The sequence below is a fragment of the Ixodes scapularis genome, unplaced genomic scaffold (assembly GCF_016920785.2).
Source record: "Ixodes scapularis isolate PalLabHiFi unplaced genomic scaffold, ASM1692078v2 PGA_scaffold3__209_contigs__length_174095766, whole genome shotgun sequence".
Taxonomy (NCBI): Eukaryota; Metazoa; Arthropoda; class Arachnida; order Ixodida; family Ixodidae; genus Ixodes; species Ixodes scapularis.
This window is the reverse complement of record NW_024609868.1, coordinates 65,570,400-65,591,111: the sequence shown is the minus strand read 5'-3', so window position 1 is coordinate 65,591,111 and position 20,712 is coordinate 65,570,400. Positions and strand designations below refer to the sequence as shown.

Genomic DNA, 20,712 nt, shown 5'->3' with positions numbered 1-20,712 from the left:
TAAGATTTTAAGCCCCAAGATTGGCAAGTGTCGTTACTCTGAAGCATAGCTTTTGGTGGCTCTAAGGGATGCCATCCTTTGTTCTACCCGATGCCGACAGCACACGCCAAGAGAAAATGTAAAGAAATCTTTGTCAACAAAATGTCACCGTACCACAGTCGGAGCAAAGAGTGCGTGCAGGGACACATTTTCACAAGCTTCAAAACAAGGGAAGGAAAATAAGCGGTCAGAACTTAACGACCAGATGTCATCGCCCTAAGCAGGGCGCACATGAAGGCACCCCAGTTTTGATGGACTTTTCACATTCGTGCCAGACTGGCAATGGACAAGTATTCAAATATATATAGTATCACTTATTCCAAATTACGAGTTTACCTTCTAAAACGAGCATGGGCGTTCTGCACTGTAGACTTGCAGGTTTCGAAACCATGTACACGAACAGAACGAAGTGACATCATGTTTTCTTATACTTTTTATTCTGCACATATAAAAATTCACGTATATGATCTAAATATAAAATTACAGTAAAAATCCTGGTATAATAAATACCAGTCCAATTGGTTTGAAGGCTGCACGCATATGATAGGAGCAGCGACAGGTGCATGCGAAATCGGATCAGTGTGCAGTTCACGCAGAGGGATCTTTAGGAAACAGGTTTTCCTTATGAGAAGCAAGAGGGGGCTTGAGAGAGCAACGTTTGACCTCAAGCTCCAGCTTTTGGATCAGCTTCATCTGCTTGAGGTTTTGCTCCTGCAGTCTGAGGACCTCCTGCAAGAGCAAGAATACGGGCACGTGAGATGGCGTTTCAAACCAAAATAGTCAAGGCACGAGACACACAACACCTCTGAAATTCAAAGCAGATTATGACTACCACATCCCGACTTTCTTCTTGTTTTAAGTATATTTACAAAACCTTACCTTTCGCCCAACCATGTTGCCAAATGGTGGAAGACTGGGTTCCAGGATTTTGAGGACGAAACAATGTGCACATTAGGAAGAGGGCAGGAAAGTCTTTTACCCATTTCACACGGCAGCGTGAAGGTACTTTTAACTAAAGACCTTTCAGTAAAGACAGCTGGAGGTCTTCGCACGGCACATAAAGGTCCCTTTAGCTAAGGGAGGGCTTATGTTAAACGGAGCTCGCCAACTTGCCTCATCGCTGCAGGGAATAACCTTGGACCCATGAACTTGAAATAAAAATGACTGATATATGCTGTTGAGTGCATTATAACAAATTGCATATTTGCAATTTGTTTCAAAAACACTGTCTGAAACCTTGGCCCCGTCATAGCGGCTGCAATGCACTGCCGGTTTGAGGAGGCCAAATGCATAAGATTGCAAGCCTTTTCCAGGACAACATACGCAAATTGTTCGTAGACAAACGTTTCAGTTCAAGATAGCTCAGCTTCTTCATGTGCAAAGCTCAGCTCAAGGTGAGCTTTGCACCACTCGCTCAAGCTCATCCGCCATGTAGAAAAGGCTTTTCTTCCTCGTTTATGCTAGTTCACGTGCTACAAATCGTTACGACTAGGCCGTTACAAAAAGCATGGCGAGTACTAGCTATCCATACATTCATCCTCCGTTTATTTACCGTGCGATACCAAATGCGATTTAGTAAAAGTACCTTTAGCTAAGGGACCTTAGCTAAAGGTAGATATTTGCTACTGTGTGAATGGGGTATTAGAATTAACTTGGGGGCAAAAGATAAGCCACAATAGAAACAAAGGGGACTTTGGGGAAGCTCAATCTAGGTCACTGCAGGACAATGGAGCCAGCAGGGTCTAGCTACCTCAGTCGAGGCAGTGCTTGCGCTTGTTTGAGCACATGCTCGCATTTTCATACCAGAATCACCCAAACTGGCGATTTCCTAGAAAGGTCAATTAATTCTGCATCGGCTAAACCAGTGGTCCTTAAATGGGGGTCCGTGGACCCTTTGGGGTCCTCGAAGGCCTTCTTAGGGTACTGAAAGCCCTCAACCAAACAATACTAAAAAAATTATGCTGACTGTCTTGCATGTACAGCAAGTGAGCAAGGTTCTGTTTTAATACTTTTGTTATCGTAATCATCCATTATTTCCCCGTCCTCCCCAGTGGATGAGTCCCCCATCACTTCTGCCAGCAAAGAGGTCCTTAAACATGAATGGTTGAGAACCAAACTATAAATATTTATAGCCCTAAAAGATACATAATTTTTCAAATCTGGATTTCAGCATGGTACATCTTGTGAAAACTTCTAGAAATGCACTATGCATTAGTAGAAGTTAAGCGAAGTACAGAAAAAGGCACAGGCACGGGTGCCTAGCCCTAGAAAGTACTCAATTAAGCACGTGATTCATAACACTCATTGACAAAAGAGCGGCTATTGCTGCAACATAGAAAAGGCTACTTGCCGCCTGGTAATGCTGCCGTTCTTCGGTGACTTTGGTGAGGTAGTGGATCTTCTGCTTGTGGTTCTGGTGACCCATCAGCTCGGAGAACTTGTGGTGCAACTTGGACAGCTCCGATTCGGTAGCCTGGTTCCTCTCTGCCAGGTGGCGCCTCTCAACGTCATAAAGCTCCAGCTGCAACTAGAAAAAACAAAGCGCCACCGCACATCGTCGCTACCCGGAGAAAGGAAATGAGAAAACTCTACCCATCAAACTTTTGGGGTTTTATGGGCTAAACCGACGAAGGGCATCTGGCACACCCCAACAGAGGGCACAGGACTAATTTCGACCCCCCAGGGGTCTCGATGTGCAACCGAAATCTCAATTACCGGCGCCTTCTCTGCCAACGAGCCTCCGTCAAATTGTAAGCACCTCAGCCAGGATTTGAACTCTCCGCCTGGGGAATCAGCGCTTTCGGAGCCAAACTCCAAAAGCGCTGGTGTGAAGGGAGTTGGCTCAAAATGCCTACCCACAATGGTAGAAGCAATTTTATCTGGTGTTCAATCCTTCAGCTGCAATAGACCCTCTTTGAGAGTGTGTGCTCTCTGGTAACTGCTCAAGAGTGTGTTATTTTGGGCATGCGTCGGAGACGAGTGCTGTGTCAGCGCTCAGTGTGAACTCGAATCTAACTGCACGCTTCACGCAGGAAACAATGACCAAACCATGGCGGCTGCGGTGTTGCACGATGAACCTTTGGAAAGGGTCTTACTTTTTCAATTCAAGGGAAGGGGTGACAATGCATTCTTTTAGAATTTTAGAAGGTGCTTTTACCCAAGTCAAGCGCTAAATAAGTAACAATTCCAAGGCCCTATTTGGTTCCGAGTCTATTCCTAGCCAAGTAGGAAAACACCATGTTGCGAACCTTCCGATCGTTATTCTGGCAAAACGCTACAGTCCTTTCCCACTAACCTGGAAGGGTGCGACCCTGGCCTGCAGCAATTCATAGTCGTTCTTCCACCTGCATACAAAATACAAAATGGAAGGAGTGAGCATATCAGCTAGCGGCACAGAATTCATTACAACAAAAGTGCCGTATCCAGTGCATCACATAATGTGCGTTAAATTCTTGTTTATGTATATATATATTTTTTTTTTGCAATGTGTATCCCTTTACAATAGTACCCCAAAAAGGTGTTGTAGGTATCGAATAAATAAACAAATGTTGGCAAATACAAGGGGAAACCCTTGTATTTGCCGGGGAAACCGGGAGAAAAGTGGTGTAGAATTCAGCCTACAGTTCTGCTCGCAGAGGTAAACTTTTTTATGGCTTTAACCAAGTGTCGAGTTGCACGCTAAAATATAGCGCATCGCGCTTGCCACATAGCATTTATCCAAGTTAAAGGCCATTTCAGAAAGTGTGCCTCTCTTTAAAATCCATGTATAGTGCTTTAAGGCAGAGACATATTCACCTTTGGGCTTCTGCACAAGAGTCCTCGAGTCGTCTCTGGAGTATGCTCACCTCCCTGAAAACAATATAAAAGTTAAAGGGGTCTGAAAAATTTTACCACAATTCTGAGTGATTTGTCTATGTGGAATCCTTGTCCCTTATGATACAACCCACATTCATTCTTTTGGTTGTCTAAGTTCATTTACTAGCATAAAAGCGAAAATTTTGGCCTCCCAGAGAACTTCCCTCTCGGTCATAAAAAGACATCCAACACAATGCTCAGATACTCTTAAGATAGTTGTCTCACTTAGCTCTAGCATCGCCTATTACACCGCCGGCAACTTTTAGGTGTCGAGCCGTACGCCTATACAGTATGGCGCTTCAGCTACGTGACGTGCTACGAAGGAGTTTACGAAATTGCTCGCAACATCAATTGGTCGAGCTGCAACCCGATACGATCGTCAAAGGACGAGTTGTGAATATGTTCTCACTTTGACTAGTCAACTGCCGATCTGCCCTCAGAAAAAGGAAAATAAAAATGGAAATATGAAACAATCGCCTTTGCGTACAGGTTATCACTAAGAAGGTTGCGGTAAAGAAAATTTAATGGAAAACTCTCAACCATAAAGCCGGCCGTGGGGGAATCAAGACGTCCTACGACTACATCCATGGTAAATAAATGGCACAAAACGTATGTGCCAATACAGTGCAACCCACTTATAACGATGCAGTGTATAATAATGAACAGCTTATAACAATCAGTTTCCAGAGTTTCTAGACTGGAAATGATAAGTTTCTAGTCCAGATACAACGATAATCGGTTCTATCGATTGAAATTTCGGGTTGTCATTATCGTCACAAGTGGGTTGCACTGTAGTTGAGAGGACACCTGCGCACGTCCCTCCTTGCTATTCATTTTGCAAAGTCCTGGGTTTGAATCCTCTTGGGGTTTATTTTAGTGCTATGTTTTGTTGTTATTCTAATCCACCATGACATTGTGGAACCGCATTCCACAACAAATGCGAGCTGCGGTGGGACAAGTAGCATGGCTAAGACTGTTACCAAACAACAAAAACCCCCAAAACGTTTGAAACTGGAACTGTATTCCAATCAAGTGATGTAGTGGCATCCAACTATTACAAGAACGCCAATAAACAACCGACAGTTTTTATCGCTCTCAATTTATTATTTAAAGAGTTGAATACCTGTTCAATTTTTTTTTACACAGCTACCACAATGTTTTGTTGCTCGTGCTGCTCTAGGGCGTCGCATGGTTGTTACAGACAGTCCCAAAAATGTGATGTTTAAGCACGGTTCATAAAATGCAGACAATATTTTGCTGCAATACTTCGAGGCCTAATGAATATTTAAAAAATAAAATCGGGCAGGTGCATTTTATTTTGAAGACCCCTTTTAAGCAGTGAAAACAAAAATGCCCTTGGCAATGAAGTTTACGAATACAGTGCTGGAACTGACAAGTTGTGATTAGGAGCAGCTCTTGTAGCAGGGTTAAACGGGTTTTGGAGCAGAGATTCCCACTTTTAGAGCAGACAATTTTGAGCTTTCATGTCAAAAACTTTTATACAATCTCTTTGAAAGTTAGCCTGTGAAAAAAACAGCAGTTATTGGAATGTTGGAAGACTAAATAGTAATACCTACCAAGGACCTGGCCTCTGCAATTATTTATTTACTGAACAATCCTATGCCGGCAATTTTGTAGATGTTTCAATTAACCTATTAGGAGTACCGATGGCGTCTTCTGTCTGGGTGTGATGTAAAAAGATGTTTTTGCCTACTGTATAGGGTATACATCACAGTGACGCAATTGTTGAGAGTTCGACATCAAACAAACACTTTTGTGTTGAATGTGTCTCGCACTGCCCTCGCTCGCATTCAACTTGCTGCTGTTCATAAAGCAGCTAAGCAGAGCACAACGCTACTCTCACCAATCGCAACGAGTAGTGCTAGTTATTCATTGTGATCGATGTGAGCACCGTTTGCACAAGAACTGATAATAAACTCTTCATTAGGCATGTGCAAATAATGGATTTTGTGTTCGAAGCAAATTAAAAGTGAACTATGGTTTGAGGGAATATTTTTTAATTGAATATTGGAAAGTTGTGGCACATTGTTCCACGCATTTTACTACTGTTACATCATGCTTAAATGAAAATTCAGCTGAACTCACGAGGGTTGTTCCCAAGCTCCTAATTGCCCACTCGTGAACTCTGTTAAATTTAATCTAGCTATATTTATAGACTGTAGCCTCAGAATGCCCAGTACCTACATTGGGATGGCAAGGGAACAACAAATGACATAAAATTAAGCCTATAAAGGAGCCCAGCCATACCTAATTGAGGGAATTTATAAATCCTATAAGAAAATATTTTCTTTAATTTCGAGTTAAAAAAAATAAAACACAAATAATGAACACAGGTTTTTAGAACATCGCTGCCTAACATATGCCTTTGCATAATAACCACAGTTAAATGCTGATATTACTGCAATGTAATATCAACAATCGCAGTTTTCTATTTTTTGTTTTAATACACCAGGTGCGTGCATGCACCATACTAGTTTGAAGGTGCGTTTTTCTCCTAAGTGTGCGGCTGCGCTGCAGCGAAGAGTGTCACGAGATCGCTATGTCTGCTCTGCGGGTATTGCTTCTCCGCAGTGCACCAGTGCTTGAGAAGCTTACTTAAGGGGGCTAACTCGCTGCAATCAACACTTCGAAAAGTATTAATATCGTAGTAATGTGGAAGCGAATATCAGATAACATATTATTTGAAGCTACTATTAGAAAATTAGAATATTCATGCAGCCCTACTCTTTGCACATAATACTTAGGCATAAAAAAACTGTACTTCATTTTCAGTGGCATCGCTAAAAATGCCACGTGCAAGACACTTTCAGTTTCCTTTTCGAGAACAGCTCCCTTTTGGCACAGACACTGCACAAATTGTGCACAAAGGCAGTCTTTGGAGCAGCATGTAGCAGGTAATTCGTTCTGGCAGTTTGGCGCAATTGGCACAGCAGTTCCACCACTGCAAATAGAACCTCAGCTATATCATAGGCAGTCAGACAACACCCAAGAGTGCACAGTTTCATAGCAAACATTTCGAGAATTGCACGACAGGCACAAATTGTCACAATACCGACCACCAGACTAATGAGCATACAATAGTATCCACACACTTAAAGGGGTACTCCACCGATTTTTTGAGCTACCTCAACCAGCTATATTTTCTGACTCCCCGACCTTTACTCTCTCCGGTATGCTATTTAGAATCGCGAAATTCATAATAGTTATAGCGAAATCGGCAAATGAAAATGATGCAAAAACCAACATTCAAATATACGCGCGCTTTTCAGGGCCGTGACGTCAGTGGCAGGCAGGCTTGCCAGTCGAGCAAGCAGCCAAAAAATAGAATATGCCAATCATTAGTTCCGTGCTGGAGCGCGGGTACTGCAGCGAGCTTCCCAAGCATTCATTTGACATTATGAAACTGCTTCGAATCAGTTTAAAACAAAATCTAAAGCCCAAAGAGTGAACCCCTGCCTTCCACTGACGTCACTTTTTCATTGTTGCCAGTAGAGACTTTGAGCTTGAAAAACACGGTGAGGACCAAAACTGTAAATTCAATAACTTCGCGAAAAAACAATATTTTGACCTAATATTTGGGATACTATTTCCCCGATGTTTGTTGGTTAGTTGAGCAAAATTTCAAGCAAATCGGAGACAATGAAAAAAATCGGTGGAGTAGCCCTTTAAGAACAGAGGAAAATAAAAGTGGGTAGTGTACTCACGTGCGATCCTTTTTGGAGTAGTCCTGGAGGTCCTTGCAAAGCTGGCGATTCTCTTGTTCCAGCTCCCGGCTAACAACCACATACTTCTTGGCCTTCCTTTCCAAGGTGGCGATTTGTTCCGCCTTCAAATTGGACGCTTTGCGCAAGTCGTCGCACGCCTTGGCCAAGTCTGTGCGTTCGGCAGCTGCGGCACGCAGCTCTGCCAGTGCGCACTCCAGCTTCCCTGCAGTCCTCGCCTCCCTGTGCTCGGTTTCTTGCACCTGACCCAGCAGCTGCTCTTGTGACGACTGCAGCTCAGTCAGAGCTCGGACCCCCATGGCGATTTGAGTGTGCAGAGTTGCACTGCAAGTGCGTTCCTCTTCAAGCTCCAGAGCCACGTTATGAAGTCGCTCCCCGGTCTCTCGTTCCCTGTTGTAGGAAGCAGAGAGGTCGCTCAGCGCCTTGCCGAGCTCCTGCTGCAGGCCCCGGGATGCACCCTTCAGCCGCTCCACTTCTGCTTGGAGGAACACCACCTGCTCTTGCATCACCTTCTCTCGGGCTTGGAAGTTCTCCTCGAGCAGCCGCTGTTCTTCCTTTAGAATCCTCAAATTTGTATTGAGCCTCTCTCCTTCTGTCGAGGCGATGTCGGCTCGATCCCTTTGAATCGACACTTCCTTCTGCAACTCCTCCTTCTCAGCAACAAGTTTGGTCACCTGGCCTTCTAACGAAGACTTGTCGCTGCGGAGCATGCAAAGTTCAATCGCCAACTTGCTGGTCTCTGAAGACATAGTGTCGGCGTCCTTGAGAACTGAAGCGAGATCTTCCTTGATTTCTTGCTTTTCTGTCTCCACCACTGTGAGGTAAGCCTTGAGGGCGATCAATTCCGCTACCAAGCCATCTTCTTTATCTGAAGCGGACGAAAGTTGCTCCTTCAGTTCAGCGATTGTGTCCTTTGCCTGCAGGAAGACGTCTTCGGCGGCTTCACGATCCACAACAATTTCCTCGCATTGTGCCTTTACCGTGGCTAGTTCCGATTCCAGGGAAACCTTCAGTGACATCAGCTTTTCGAGATCTTCGCCCAGCTGAAGGTTGACTGCTGTAGCTTGAGCCTGCTTGGTCCTTTCGTGCTCCAGCGTCTTGCTAACCTCGGCAATTGCATCAGTTTTCAAGCGAAGAGTTTCCTCGAGGCACAAAATCGAGGCGTTGGCATTATCGACGTCTTGTTGGAGTTTTTGAGCAAGCTCTGTTTGTTGTTGGGCTGCTGCAGTCTGCTCAATTCGCCATGCAGTCATCTGATTCTGAAGCTGTTCTTGTTGCTTCTGGATCTCTTTCTTCTCTTGTCGAAGAAGCGAAATTTCAGTCATGAAGTTGCTCACTTGCTGCAGCAGTTCATCGTGCACCTGCTCCTGATAGATCCTCTCAGCAGACACCATCTCCTCTGCAAAAAAGTTATTCGGCCCACTGAGTCAAAAAAAAAAAAATCCAAAGAACAAAAATTGTTCTTTAGCTATCGGCAAGGTGGGAAGCATAAAGACACCTCTAATGAGTAAAGAGCAGGAGTAAGCAACACTATTTTCAAGCTTTCAGGAGAAGAGGAAATTCAGGACACCTGAAGACTGTAGTAAACGCTAAGCAATGTTCGACCGAATAGGCCAGTTTTCATACACGTGTAGCAGAAATTGGGTTAACAGGCTAAAATGATTAGCGTTGGTATATTAGTCGACAGGCAGAATGCATGCTCTGTTTGAAGATGAGTTCCTCAGGGTCAGCACTGCCACCATTTCCATCGTTTCATCAGCATTTCCCACAAACTAGCCAAAATTGGAGACTATCAAAAATAGTAAAACGACTGCTCCAATGCGAATGCGTATTCCAGCACGGAATATGCATTCCACCACGACGGCAGATCTCGCTTATTTTATGAAAAGTGCACGGCCCGAGCCATGTAGCACAGGTCATTTCCAGACCCGGGCCGAGCCCAGGCAAAGTAGTATGTATTGTTTCTGGGTCCGGGCCTGGCTGAGGCCCGGAAATACACGAATGCTGAAAATTTCTAATTTATTGTGACTTCAGCTTATACTGGACTGCATAGAACCTGTGACTTGTACATCTCCCACAATGTCTCGAAACTTTTCTTCGTCTTTTGAACGAGTGGTATGAAGATCCCCATCTTGACATTCACATTTTTATGCCGACACAATGCCATGACACCATCTTTCATGCCAATTAGGCTAAACGAATCAAATGCACCAACACCTCCCAAAGGCAGCTTTGAATTTAAGAGACGAGGCATGCCTTGGCCTCTCACCGGGCCGGGCCCGGGTCGGGCCTGATCAGGTAGGCATCTCATCGGGCCTGGTATGGACCGGGGCCGATACCAACGACAGCATCAACATTGCATCGCACAGTGCAGCGCTGCCCGCTCGGACTTCCTCTATGCGCGCGCAGTCTTGACCGCACCTGCACCTTTTCGCGGCTGCGTTTCTCGGTCTCGTGCCCGACTCTGTTCGGCTCCTTGTCAATTGAAAACTTATTCGTGTCCAGAGTCACTACAAGTTCTTACGTCGTATGACCCACAGAAGTTGCTCAGAGCTGGGGGGGGCAATCGTGCCCCCAGAGTTGTAGGCGGACAAAACGGCAACACACCGCCGCATTTTTCGTTTTTCTGTGCTGGAATATGGCCCTACAAAGTGCTTGTATTCTCGACTGTCCCGAAAGAACCACGAGACAATGTTCACTATACTCTGTTCCACAATAACTGTGGAGCCTACAGCCCCCGCAACCCAATAAGAGCGTCGGAGCGAGGCACGTGACATCACGTCGTGGGAGCGTGTGGGTTGCTTCGTTGAGGAACCAGCTGTCGTCTGCTGGCCAAGAGTCGTCTGCTGCAAAACTAAGAACTCCGGGTGAATGTCCGCCGTCTCAACGTTGCCGTCCGCTAGAGTAGCAAGCTCTTTGGAAACAGTTCATGAGACAATTGTATGCTCAATTCACCTGCAAATTTGTGGCGGGTACTAATTCCAGGGCAACATTTTAAAGGGACATTGAACCGAAATTCGGAGCTTACAAAACAAGACCGGAGCGATAGGCGGGACGCTGCAAAACCCAGAAACACCACTCGCACAGCGATCTCTAACAGATGGCCATATTTTTGGAAAAGTGCACGATCAAACACAACCGATAAGGTCGAAGAGACATCCGACGCCACGATTTTCATTCCCTCTCTTTGCCTCGTCCCCTCAAGCTGGTGAACCGAAGTGAGGAGGAGAAAAGCAAGGCTACTTCCCGTCGTTCTCAACTGTTCCAGGAGGATTGAGACTTCATGGTCATTGTTTGATCGTGCCCTTTTTGGAAAATATGGCTATCCATTTGAGATAGTGATGTACCAGTGATGTTTAGGAGTTCATAGCGTCCCGTTCAACGCTTCCGAGGCCTTATTTTCCAAAATCCCTTTCAAGCGGAAGTGGTCGATTACACGGCTACAATCGCCACGAACCACAAAACTACATTAAAAGAAAAAAAATCAAAATTTGTCAATATTTATTGCTTATTTTCTTTTATATAGTGCGACCCACTTATCATGATGCAACACTTATTAACGATCAGTTTCTAAAGTTTCTAGACTGGAAATGATCAGTTTCTAGTCCAGATACAACAATAAATTTGGTTATAACGATTGAAATTTCGGGTTTTCTCATTATAGTTATAAGTGAGTTGTACTGTATATCCATAATAGATGGAATTGCTAGAGTTCCATTGTAGTTAAAAGAAGAAAGAAGCCTGGAACTACTTTCAGTCGTAGGCAGCGCTGTTGCTGTGGCGGTAACGGTGCCTCTGTGGCCTAGAGTGTAGACTGTCACCATAAGACTTGCTCTGACGCTCTTATTGGGTTGCGGGGGCAGCAGCCTCCACAGTTCACCAAGTTACCACGGGACGAAGTATACTGCCAGCAATAGGTAAAGCCTACATGAAAAGTATTTTTTGCTCCTACTATTATACAAGATTGCTCTTCGCTTGCCTGCGGATCGTTAGTCTTGGGATCGAGATTATCACTGCCGTTTTTGCCAGCGCATGGAGGGGATTCGTGTTAGCGCCGACGGTGGCCCCAAACATTTTCTACGGCACTGTGCTCAAAGTAAGTTGACATAGATTAGCAACTGCTACATGGGATATCTACGCGAAATGCCGCTGCCAAGAGCCTCGCTGTGGCGCCACTTCTTGTCGCACACTTCCAATAGTCAACGACAAGGTGAGAATGTCAGGGTGTCTTTCAAACACCCAACCTCTAGCGCAGGCTTGCTGCCTTCTGGCTTGCTTCGGCTGCACGAGCGAGACGACAAAGCGTTATCGTAGGTAGGGAAATCGTGCTGCAGGTGGGACAACTGCCGTTCACCCTCTGTCTGCGACTTTAGAAGTGGTTAGAGCGGGCAGCACTTCCTCACGAGACGTGATACAGACGCCGTCGGTGGTGGCACCTGCAACCAACTGCCAAGGTGCACTCCCTTTTAGGTGCACCTTGGCAGTTCCATATATACGCGTTGTTTACTCAAATATAAGAGCCGACATTCGCCAACCGCCAAACGGAGTGGATGGAGCTTCGTTTGTCAAAACCCTGCCTCTACGAGCGAGACAATAAACCTGCGTACAAAGCAACGCGATCAATTATTGTGCCGGGACCTCACATTTGTATTCATCCGCATTTCAATGCGAAGAACGGTGCCAAAGAATGAGACCTCGAAAAGCGAGAATCGAATCGAGCTTTCACTTTCCACACGGGCGAGTCTACCATCTTAAGCTTTTACTCTGTCCCCACGCATGCATAACAAAATGAGGTTGCCGCCTTCTTTGCCGACAAACAAAAACCGTGGAGCTCCGCGAAAACGCAGCCTACCGACCTTGGTCATCCTGGTCCCGGTCTGCCACATCTGCGTAGCCGGTCTCGTCTTCCAGCGACTCCACAAAGACCCTGAGCTCTTCCCTCAGCTCCTGCGTGTCCTTGGTCAGCCTGAGCTCCGTGGTGCACTCCACAGCATCTCTCGAAAGCACGTCGGCCTCTGCAAAGCTCTCGTCAGCGCCGTCGTCCGGTCCGGGCTGTCTTGAGAGGGCCGCGTTTGTGGTGTTCTTCACGCTCCTCCCCATCTTCTTCTTCATGTTGCGCAGGAGCCCCTCGAGCTGGCCGACGTGCGCGGACAGCTTGTTCTTGGAGACCCGCAGCTGGGAGATGAGCCGGTCTCGGTCCTCGAGTTGCTGTAGCAGCTCCGCCATCTTGCGGCGCAGCTTCTCCTTGGGCAGCTGAGCAAGGGCATGAAAAACGGCAGAAAATCACTTCAATGTCTGACAATATATATTTTCTTTTGAGTGTCTAAATTGGATGCGTGCCAGAAAACAAAACAAAAAAAACATTTTCCTAGGAAAATATTTTTGACACAATATTTAGCTCATGAAACCTGCTTCGAATCAGGAGCGATCCAGAAAACATGCTTCCATTTCAAGATGTCGACGTTGAAATAGACTACTGGTAGACTTTTTGGAATCGATAAGACAAGTTTTGCAACATAAATAATGCATTAACTTATTCTTTTTATTTTTGTTGGGAGAGTATTTTGTGGCAGGTGTGTTTATCCGGACACTTAGAGAAAAAAAAAAAAAGTGCTTTAAATTTTATTTGAGAGCAAATGATATAGAAAGAGGCTGCAAGTTCTGCACAAGAGCTTTGAGTGACCAACAAGCAAAAGGACGAAAATGTGCTTTTCCTTGGGCAAAACCAATTACACTGCACGCAAGGATTTATGAGCAAAGCAAAGCGATGCAACAAACATGTTGCTGCCCAGTATACCCATTTCATTCTCTCAATAACCGTAACACCCATTTCTAAAGTAACCTCCGACCGTAACTGGCTTCGGGATATCAAATTTAGAACTCCAGAAAAGTACTTTAGATATGAATTTTGGCAAAAAAGGCCAGTTCCAAGCCTTTTTCCCAAAGTTTGGGTGGGTATAAGTCCTGCGTATCTTCATGGTGCAATCAATGCGGAAGTGTTTGGAGTTCCTGCAGCTGGCATTTTCGTAGCTTCATTGATGGGAGACTCATCGTCAGGGATGCTTGCAGCATTTTGGAGTGAACATCTACAGCCACCATTCGTTAAAGCAACAAACTGTGCTCCCTGCCATCAAACTACTTGGCAAGGTATACTGGCTTAGGCCATGCTTCTGCTGCGCACAAGCTCCCACTGCAGAAGTTGAAGCTCGCATGCGCCAAATCACCGTCTGGGCCTACAGTGCAACGTGGGTCATTGGTCACCATAGTCAGTAACAAGGTGAGGTCACCCTAACAATATCCCACACTGCCTGGTGATACTTACAAAAATACAAAGGGGAAGGACATTGGCTCAGAATGGCGAGGGGAGGAATCCTACTCTTGGCTTCCACTTTAGGTGGTGCAAGCCAGAGCCATATATCTAGAGAGTATGGCCATTCGTTGGGAAGTATAGGAGACAAATGAGGAGACACCATTGGCCGAAAGCGGGCTGGGTGTGCTCCAAGGCGTCTTCACAAATTTGAATGTGCCCAACCAGAAGCCGAATATAATACCCTGGCGGTGGTCGCAAGAAACAAACTTAACAAGTGCGTCGGAGTAACTCTCGGCGACTGAAAATATGGTGCACGTAATGTTTCAATCATGGTTATCCAAAATCATGGTGGAAGACCACGACTAGTGGAACAATTGACATAACATGTACACCAAGCGCCAAGGGCCGGGAATCTGCCGTCAGAGCAAAACAAAATTGAGCGACACATTCGTTTCTCTTTCTGCATGATCATGATCAACACATCATGTGCACCCTATTTTCAACCATAAAGGGTTACTTAATTTAACTCTTATGCTCTTATTAAAACTATTAAAGCTGTTTTTCGCTACCACCGCTAGGGGATTCTTTTTGGCTTCTGGTTGGCCAAGAGAGCATGCAGGGGTGGAACTCATGAAATGTACTTGGGAGCAGCCACGGGAGCAGCTGAAACAGCTGTTTTGGAGCAGGTTGGGAGCAGCTAAAGCTAAATTCTAGAGCAGGCAAGGTGCAGCTCAGATCAGTCTTTATTGCACTTCAGCTTGTGTCTTAGACAAGCACGGGATCAATTTCAGTTGTGCTTAGCAGCAGATATGAACATGGGTGGTCAGGAACCTAGGTTGTTCAAATAACAGTGTAACAGATGCAAAAACTTGAAAGTTTTTGAGCCTTGATGAGAACCAAAGAGTAAGTACCATAGGTTTCTGAAGATAGTGTCATTGATATTTTCTGAATGGCTTTCAGCTGCTCAAAATGCTAACCAGCACTGCTTATCGCACAACCCACAAAGCTCGACATAGTAATTATATGTGCGAACCACGTGACGTGCGTAAGCAAAGGGCGTGCGGTTGCGTGGAGGAACAGAACAATAAATTTCGAGTTTATTCTATTGTGCAACTCAATATCGAAGCAGTAGACTACGATTAACGGAGCTACCATATTCGAAGCGATAAGCAGGAGCGAGGTTAAAGTACGCCGAGCAGATTTACCGCTCGCGTGAGAGCTGCTGGCCAACAAGGTTTCGGATCGGACCGCGTTTCGGTTCTATCAAATCACGATTTATCTTGCGGGAATGCGGTTCCAACTTCCAACGATGAAGTACTAAAAGGAATCTTTTGCTCATTTGTTTCCAACTGGGTGACGTCCGGATCCCGGGCAGCAGAGCCTCAGGCAATCTGACCATTAACGACTCGACCTCACCTCGGCCGACTTGCTTAACCACTCATGGTTGAAGAAGAACAATCAAGTCGCAGCTGTTGCAGGGCTTGGAATCCGCCCCCGAGTTTTTTCGCATGCTTCCGACTCGGGATACACAGGGAGAATAAACAGAACAAAGGATTGCAATGTCGACCAAGCTAAACACGCTAATTGTTGGCAATCGAGTCGATGGAAACCGAAACCAAGGCAAGATACAATTTTTTTTTGGCGCACGCTTTGCGATGTGATGCGTAATCGCGCAAGGTATTGGCTGTGGCGCAGTTTCTGCAACATGGCGCAGGATGGCGCAGACAAATGAGTCTGGTGCAAAATGGCGCAAATGGCGCAGCCGTTCCACCCCTGGAGCATGTCAAGCCCTCTTTCTGCATCTGGTGCACACCCTGGCTCCGCCCGTGCCTCCGATTGACCAAACTCTCTCTACAGACGGCTCTGGTGCAAGCTACCTCCCATTATAAAGGGTACAACTGTTAGCATCGATCCATTCATTCAGAACGGCAGGGAAGAGGTTTAGTTGTCCTGCCTCCAGCGCGAGCTTTCTACCTTTGACAACACTTCGGCGTCTAGTGCACCTCTAGCGCACACGTGCAGTCAAGGCCCATAGCAAGGCATGGAGAGTGCTGGAGGCCGTATATTCAAGAGACATGCCCTGCAGTTCTTGTCTTGTCAGGGACTATATACAAGACATTAACCTCGCACAAACATTGACACGTGGGAGCTTCCAACGGCTGGACCACGCATTGTAAAAACATCCAAGAAGGCATGCGGTCAGTATTAAAGCATACTAACATGCATGGGTGTTGCGGGAGCCTTGAATGGGGTTCCACATGCTGATGCAGTTCCAGCAGATCCTGAAATGCAACATGAAACATATACACTGGTGCTTCTCCACAACAATTGTATATTTTCTCTTTCACGCCGAACCCATGTAAATCAAAATATTCAAGATTTTAATTCTTTGAGTCAGACACATATGCAACACTTGCTTCTAATGTAATAAAATGGAGTAACCAGCATGGAAGAATCGCTTCTAATCTAATCTATTGGTGGGAAAAGAACGATTTTCATGGAGTAGCACTAAAAACAATAAAAAGCTGGCTAAAAAAAACAGAGATAGCACAATGACAACTGCTCCAAGATCAATCGTGGCCAATAAATACTGTACTGACTATATTTAAATTTACTACAGGCCCATGTATCCACCTTTGCTGAATATTCACAAACTACTTTCATGCCAAGCCCAAGCTTTCATTAAAGGGAATTTCCAAACCCGCGAGTGAGGCATACCAACAACGTTCGATCGGTTCAGGTCAGCTGCATTATCGGGTTGTATCTCCATGCAAGCGCCACTGAACATCGATAGGAGCTTGTCTTACCCGAGTCATGTCTGAAGCGTTCTGCTGCGAGAAATTTCGCACACAGCGCATTGTGCTTCTCCTTGGGTGTGTAGTCTCCCACACCCGGGCCGCACACTGCAAATGGTTACGGGTATTATGTATGAACTCCCAAAATACGAAATTGTACAACTTCAGATGTCTATGAAGGGAGGGGGTATATTGCAACCACCATCCATCTGGGAAAGAAAGACAAGGCAATTAAAGCAGCCAAGAAGCGCGATTCCGAAGGAGGGTTACCCAAAAGCCAGTGGCATCTGAACAAGGGGTAGGGGTAGTGGCATAGCCATGGGGGGGGGGGGGGGGGAGATTGTGGAGTCAGCCCTACACACAGTGCCGCATTATGGCATTTTTGGGCCCTCGGCCAAGGATGTTATAAGTTCTCTGCTGATAATGATGACCATGGCAATGATGGGGATGAAGGAAACAATTACGCCTCCATTATGTACATTTCACCATCTTGCAAAATTGAAACTCTTTTCATTGTAAGATTTTTTTTCGTCTTCTAGATTTATGAATCTAATGTAATTCAAGCTTCCCTTGCTGGCTATGAGGCGGAGTTTGATTGCTAATCAGAATTTGCTTTGCAAATAACCAACTGCTCTGGCACATTGTAGTATAGCTTTTATGTATAAAACTGAAATCAATAAAAATGGGGGAACATATTCAGATGTTTGATTCACATCCAGCAGCTTCATAAAGAAAACTAAAGAGCTTCCATTTTACGAACAATAAGTTGTCGAACCACCCCTTTGTTCAGGGGTTACTGACATGAACAGTAAAAGGAGCAACACAAGCAAAGAAAATTTCGCTGGTTGAGGAAGTCTTCTTGTTTCCGAAAGCCACCTCATCCAAGCTCTTGATAACTGAACCCTTGTGTGACAAACATACTTCTACATCTAATCCACAAGAGAAACTGCATACCATTCTGACGCAATAAACCCTGCTGTTCGAGCACATTGACATTAAAAGAATATGTGACGAAAATTGAGATTCAACATTTTACAGAGTGTACACATGCTGTAAAATGTGTCAATCAGTTCTAGTAGTCATCTCATTACTTCCAAATATAGTAATTTAGTGGTCATTTGGATGTAGTTAAAGAATAAGGTCATACCTCAGAGGTTGGTGAAGGCATTGTAGTACTCATATCAGTCTGAAGAAAAAGTATGCACTCGCACTGGCAAATCCAACACCAACTCCAGAGCAATTGCTTGCAACCAATGGTTATCGAAAACTGTTGCGGGGTGTCATCTCAAGAGCAGGATTTTTTTTATAGGCGTCTGTCGGTGGTTATGGAGTCCGGGTCCAACACGTGTACCATTATCTCTTTGCTTGTTATAAACTTTGCGTTCTGGCGTAAACTGCACATAAACTTTAATCAAATAAAAGGTTAGAAAAAAAGTCTACCATATATGCTGCTCAAGCAGTCTTTAGCGGCACTTGCTTAACTACAGGCCGGCCATTGTGCATAAAACATGCCAAAAGGGTTCCAGCACAAAAGAGAATGCCATGGTGGTCGTTCCACCAAGTCTCAATAAGGGACTTGAACGGGGCCGCCAACGTTGACGGCTTTGCCACCTCCGACGAGGGGTAAGGGAGGCCGCATTACATTCCGTCGCTTTGGCATGCTCTTGTACGAAGAGCAAGCTCGCAAACGCCAGCTTGTATAGAGGGAGCTCCGATAAAAAGGGAAGGAAACGAGAAGGCCAATGCCCACTGAAAACAAATCTTTCCTTTCATCATAAAATGTCTTGTCTCTGTCTCTGATAAGATTTATCATTTTAACTCTTCTCTGCGATTCTTTCTTTTTGCCACCATCGTATACTCCTTCCCACAGCGACACCCAGTACAAGGTTGGCGTGCCAAGCAGCCACACTAATTTACATTTCAACTCCTTCATTCCCAAAACTTGCGTCTACTGGAACCACCTCCCTGCCGCCATCGCCCTGATCACCGACACCGTCCGCTTCAAATGTGGCAACTGTAACCATTTTTTGTAACCGTGCTGTTGTGTTTATGATGACGTTTATTACTACTGTGTGTTTATTTCGCCTTTCCTCTCTGTAATGCTAAGGCCTTGAAAGTAAATAAATGAAATGAAATGAAAAGAAAAGGCCCTTCGAAGTATCCCTTCTGCTCTCCCCAGGTTGTCAGGCGGCCAAGGGGGGTGCGGGTCCATATAACAAGAGCGAATGACATTTTAGCGAACGGCGACATTTGAGCGAATGGTCGTTTTAGCGAATAACGGGGGCGCGCGTTCAGTCTGCGGCAACTCATTACAAAAATATAAACTCACTTGGCCCACCCGAAAACGCCGCTTCGCGGCGTCCGACTCTTCGCTAAAGTGTCATTCGATGAAACGTGGGCGTTCGCTAAAACGTCATTCGATCAAGTGAGTGCCTCCCGCCTACACAAATACTTTAACCCCCTCCGTACCCGAAGTCATGAATATCCCAGCCCAGCTCAGCGCCCCCGAAAAAAATTTCTGGCTACGCTACTGGGCAGGGAGCCGGCTACGCTACTGGGCAGGCAGGGAAGGGGGTAGGGGGGACAGTTTCTGGCCAGTCTTCACAGCGCGGTAACACTGTGCCACTGATATTAAACTGTTGACGCCTTGGCACGCGAGTCGTGGTATTAGCATACACGCACGCACGCAAGCACACATGCACACACATAAAAGGACCACGGCACCTCGATTCGCTTTGTGCCGTCGAATCGAGGGGGCGTGAATTATGACACCTCTACATTACGCTCTGCTAAAAGCAAACTAACGCACATGCACAAAAAGATACGTTCGACGCAAGAACTATAGGCGAAAATGAAACGTCAGGAAACTAGAAAACAGCAAATGCAGGAACAGAAATGGTCATGAGAACGCAACTGCCAAATGCACAACACGAATATGAGACAGAAGCGATTTCAACTAACCTTTCGGTTCCGTGAAACGCTTGGCCCGTGGAAAAGACATCGTAAAATAAAAAAGAACACCTCACGCTAACATCCACTGAACTTGGCACAGTCAAACTCGAACCGCCCGACTGCTTTAAAGATCCGCACAATTTTCAAACTACGGAAGAGACGGCCACCAACACCAACGACCAACGGCTTTATACAACCGCCGTTTTCCAGTGCACCAATCAGAAACGTGAGGCGAAACAACATAAATTATAGATATATTTTGATCAATAATTTTACGCTGAATTGGGTGGTGATGCGCGCCTCGTTGCGACGCATAATGCAGTGTGATGTATCATGGGAATTGCGATTTTGCAGTTGCTTGTTTCGGTATGGTGCCGCGTACAAATAATTCCTCATTGATTTTTAATAACAGTACCGACGAGATAAGTTATGTTTCGTTTGTTTTCGGTCTGAACTCTGTTTTCACGACAAAAACTCGGGCAGCTTCGTAATGTCTCCGCTAGATGCCCTCAGCCTCGGTGCTGTATAACGAGCGTTTCCCCGCAGTAAGGTTGCAACGCCTATTGGCTGAGAGAAAAAAAGCAAAAACAAGCAAAACAAAACAAACCAGAAGTGACGAAAGTTTTTTTTTTGTTTGTTTGTTTTTGCTTGTTTCAATTTTATTTTTTTGTTCTTACTTTTTGTTTTTCTAAGTGTTGGTTGGGTGCTTTTTGGAGCGGTCGCGTCGGTTCCAGCGGTCTTTCTTGTATTATACGTTGTCGTGTTATGTGCCGCCGTATTGCCGAGTGGAGTTGGTCGTGATATTCAATGCTTGGGAACGAGCGTCGGCAGTGAAGTTCATAGCGCATTCATGCAAGCTAGCAGGCCCCGTCTCGCCACATGGAGGTCCGTGGGACGCTTGTTCGGAACGTAAAAGGTGAGTGGAATTTACCTACTCTGATGGCGTTCGATCGCCGATGCGACACCGCAGTGGTGGAATTTGATAGCGCTTGGCTACCTCACGTAGCGTCGGGGACAA

The 20,712-nt window shown here is 45.5% G+C and overlaps 1 protein-coding gene across 2 annotated transcripts; it reads right to left on the bottom strand.

Annotated features, from left to right (window-relative positions):
* Positions 1 to 459: 459 nt before the first annotated feature.
* Positions 460 to 19,935, bottom strand: LOC121832998 (hyaluronan-mediated motility receptor-like). 2 transcript variants are annotated; one of them, XM_042292474.1, is made up of 9 exons: positions 19,704 to 19,935; positions 16,755 to 16,850; positions 16,168 to 16,229; positions 12,494 to 12,890; positions 7,620 to 9,036; positions 3,835 to 3,888; positions 3,335 to 3,383; positions 2,390 to 2,566; positions 460 to 768 (listed from the first exon to the last, which is right to left on the bottom strand). In XM_042292474.1, the coding sequence occupies exons 1-9, from the start codon at positions 19,741 to 19,743 to the stop codon at positions 628 to 630; spliced, it is 2,433 nt and encodes an 810-aa protein (XP_042148408.1). In that variant the 5' UTR covers positions 19,744 to 19,935; the 3' UTR covers positions 460 to 627. The 2 variants fall into 2 exon arrangements, with proteins under 2 accessions (XP_042148408.1, XP_042148409.1); XM_042292475.1 differs by lacking the exons at positions 16,168 to 16,229; positions 19,704 to 19,935 and adding an exon at positions 17,890 to 17,970.
* Between the last annotated feature and the right edge of the window lie 777 nt (positions 19,936 to 20,712).

What these genes read in the sequence shown, in the direction of transcription:
- LOC121832998 (XM_042292474.1), bottom strand. Translation starts at nt 19,743, where the DNA reads ATGTCTTTTCCACGGGCCAAGCGTTTCACGGAACCGAAAG. An exon ending in ACGCTTCAGACATGACTCGG is followed by an intron (nt 16,230 to 16,754) that starts GTAAGACAAGCT and finishes GTTGCATTTCAG; the next exon opens with GATCTGCTGGAACTGCATCA. An exon ending in CTCCCGCAACACCCATGCAT is followed by an intron (nt 12,891 to 16,167) that starts GTTAGTATGCTT and finishes GCCCTTGCTCAG; the next exon opens with CTGCCCAAGGAGAAGCTGCG.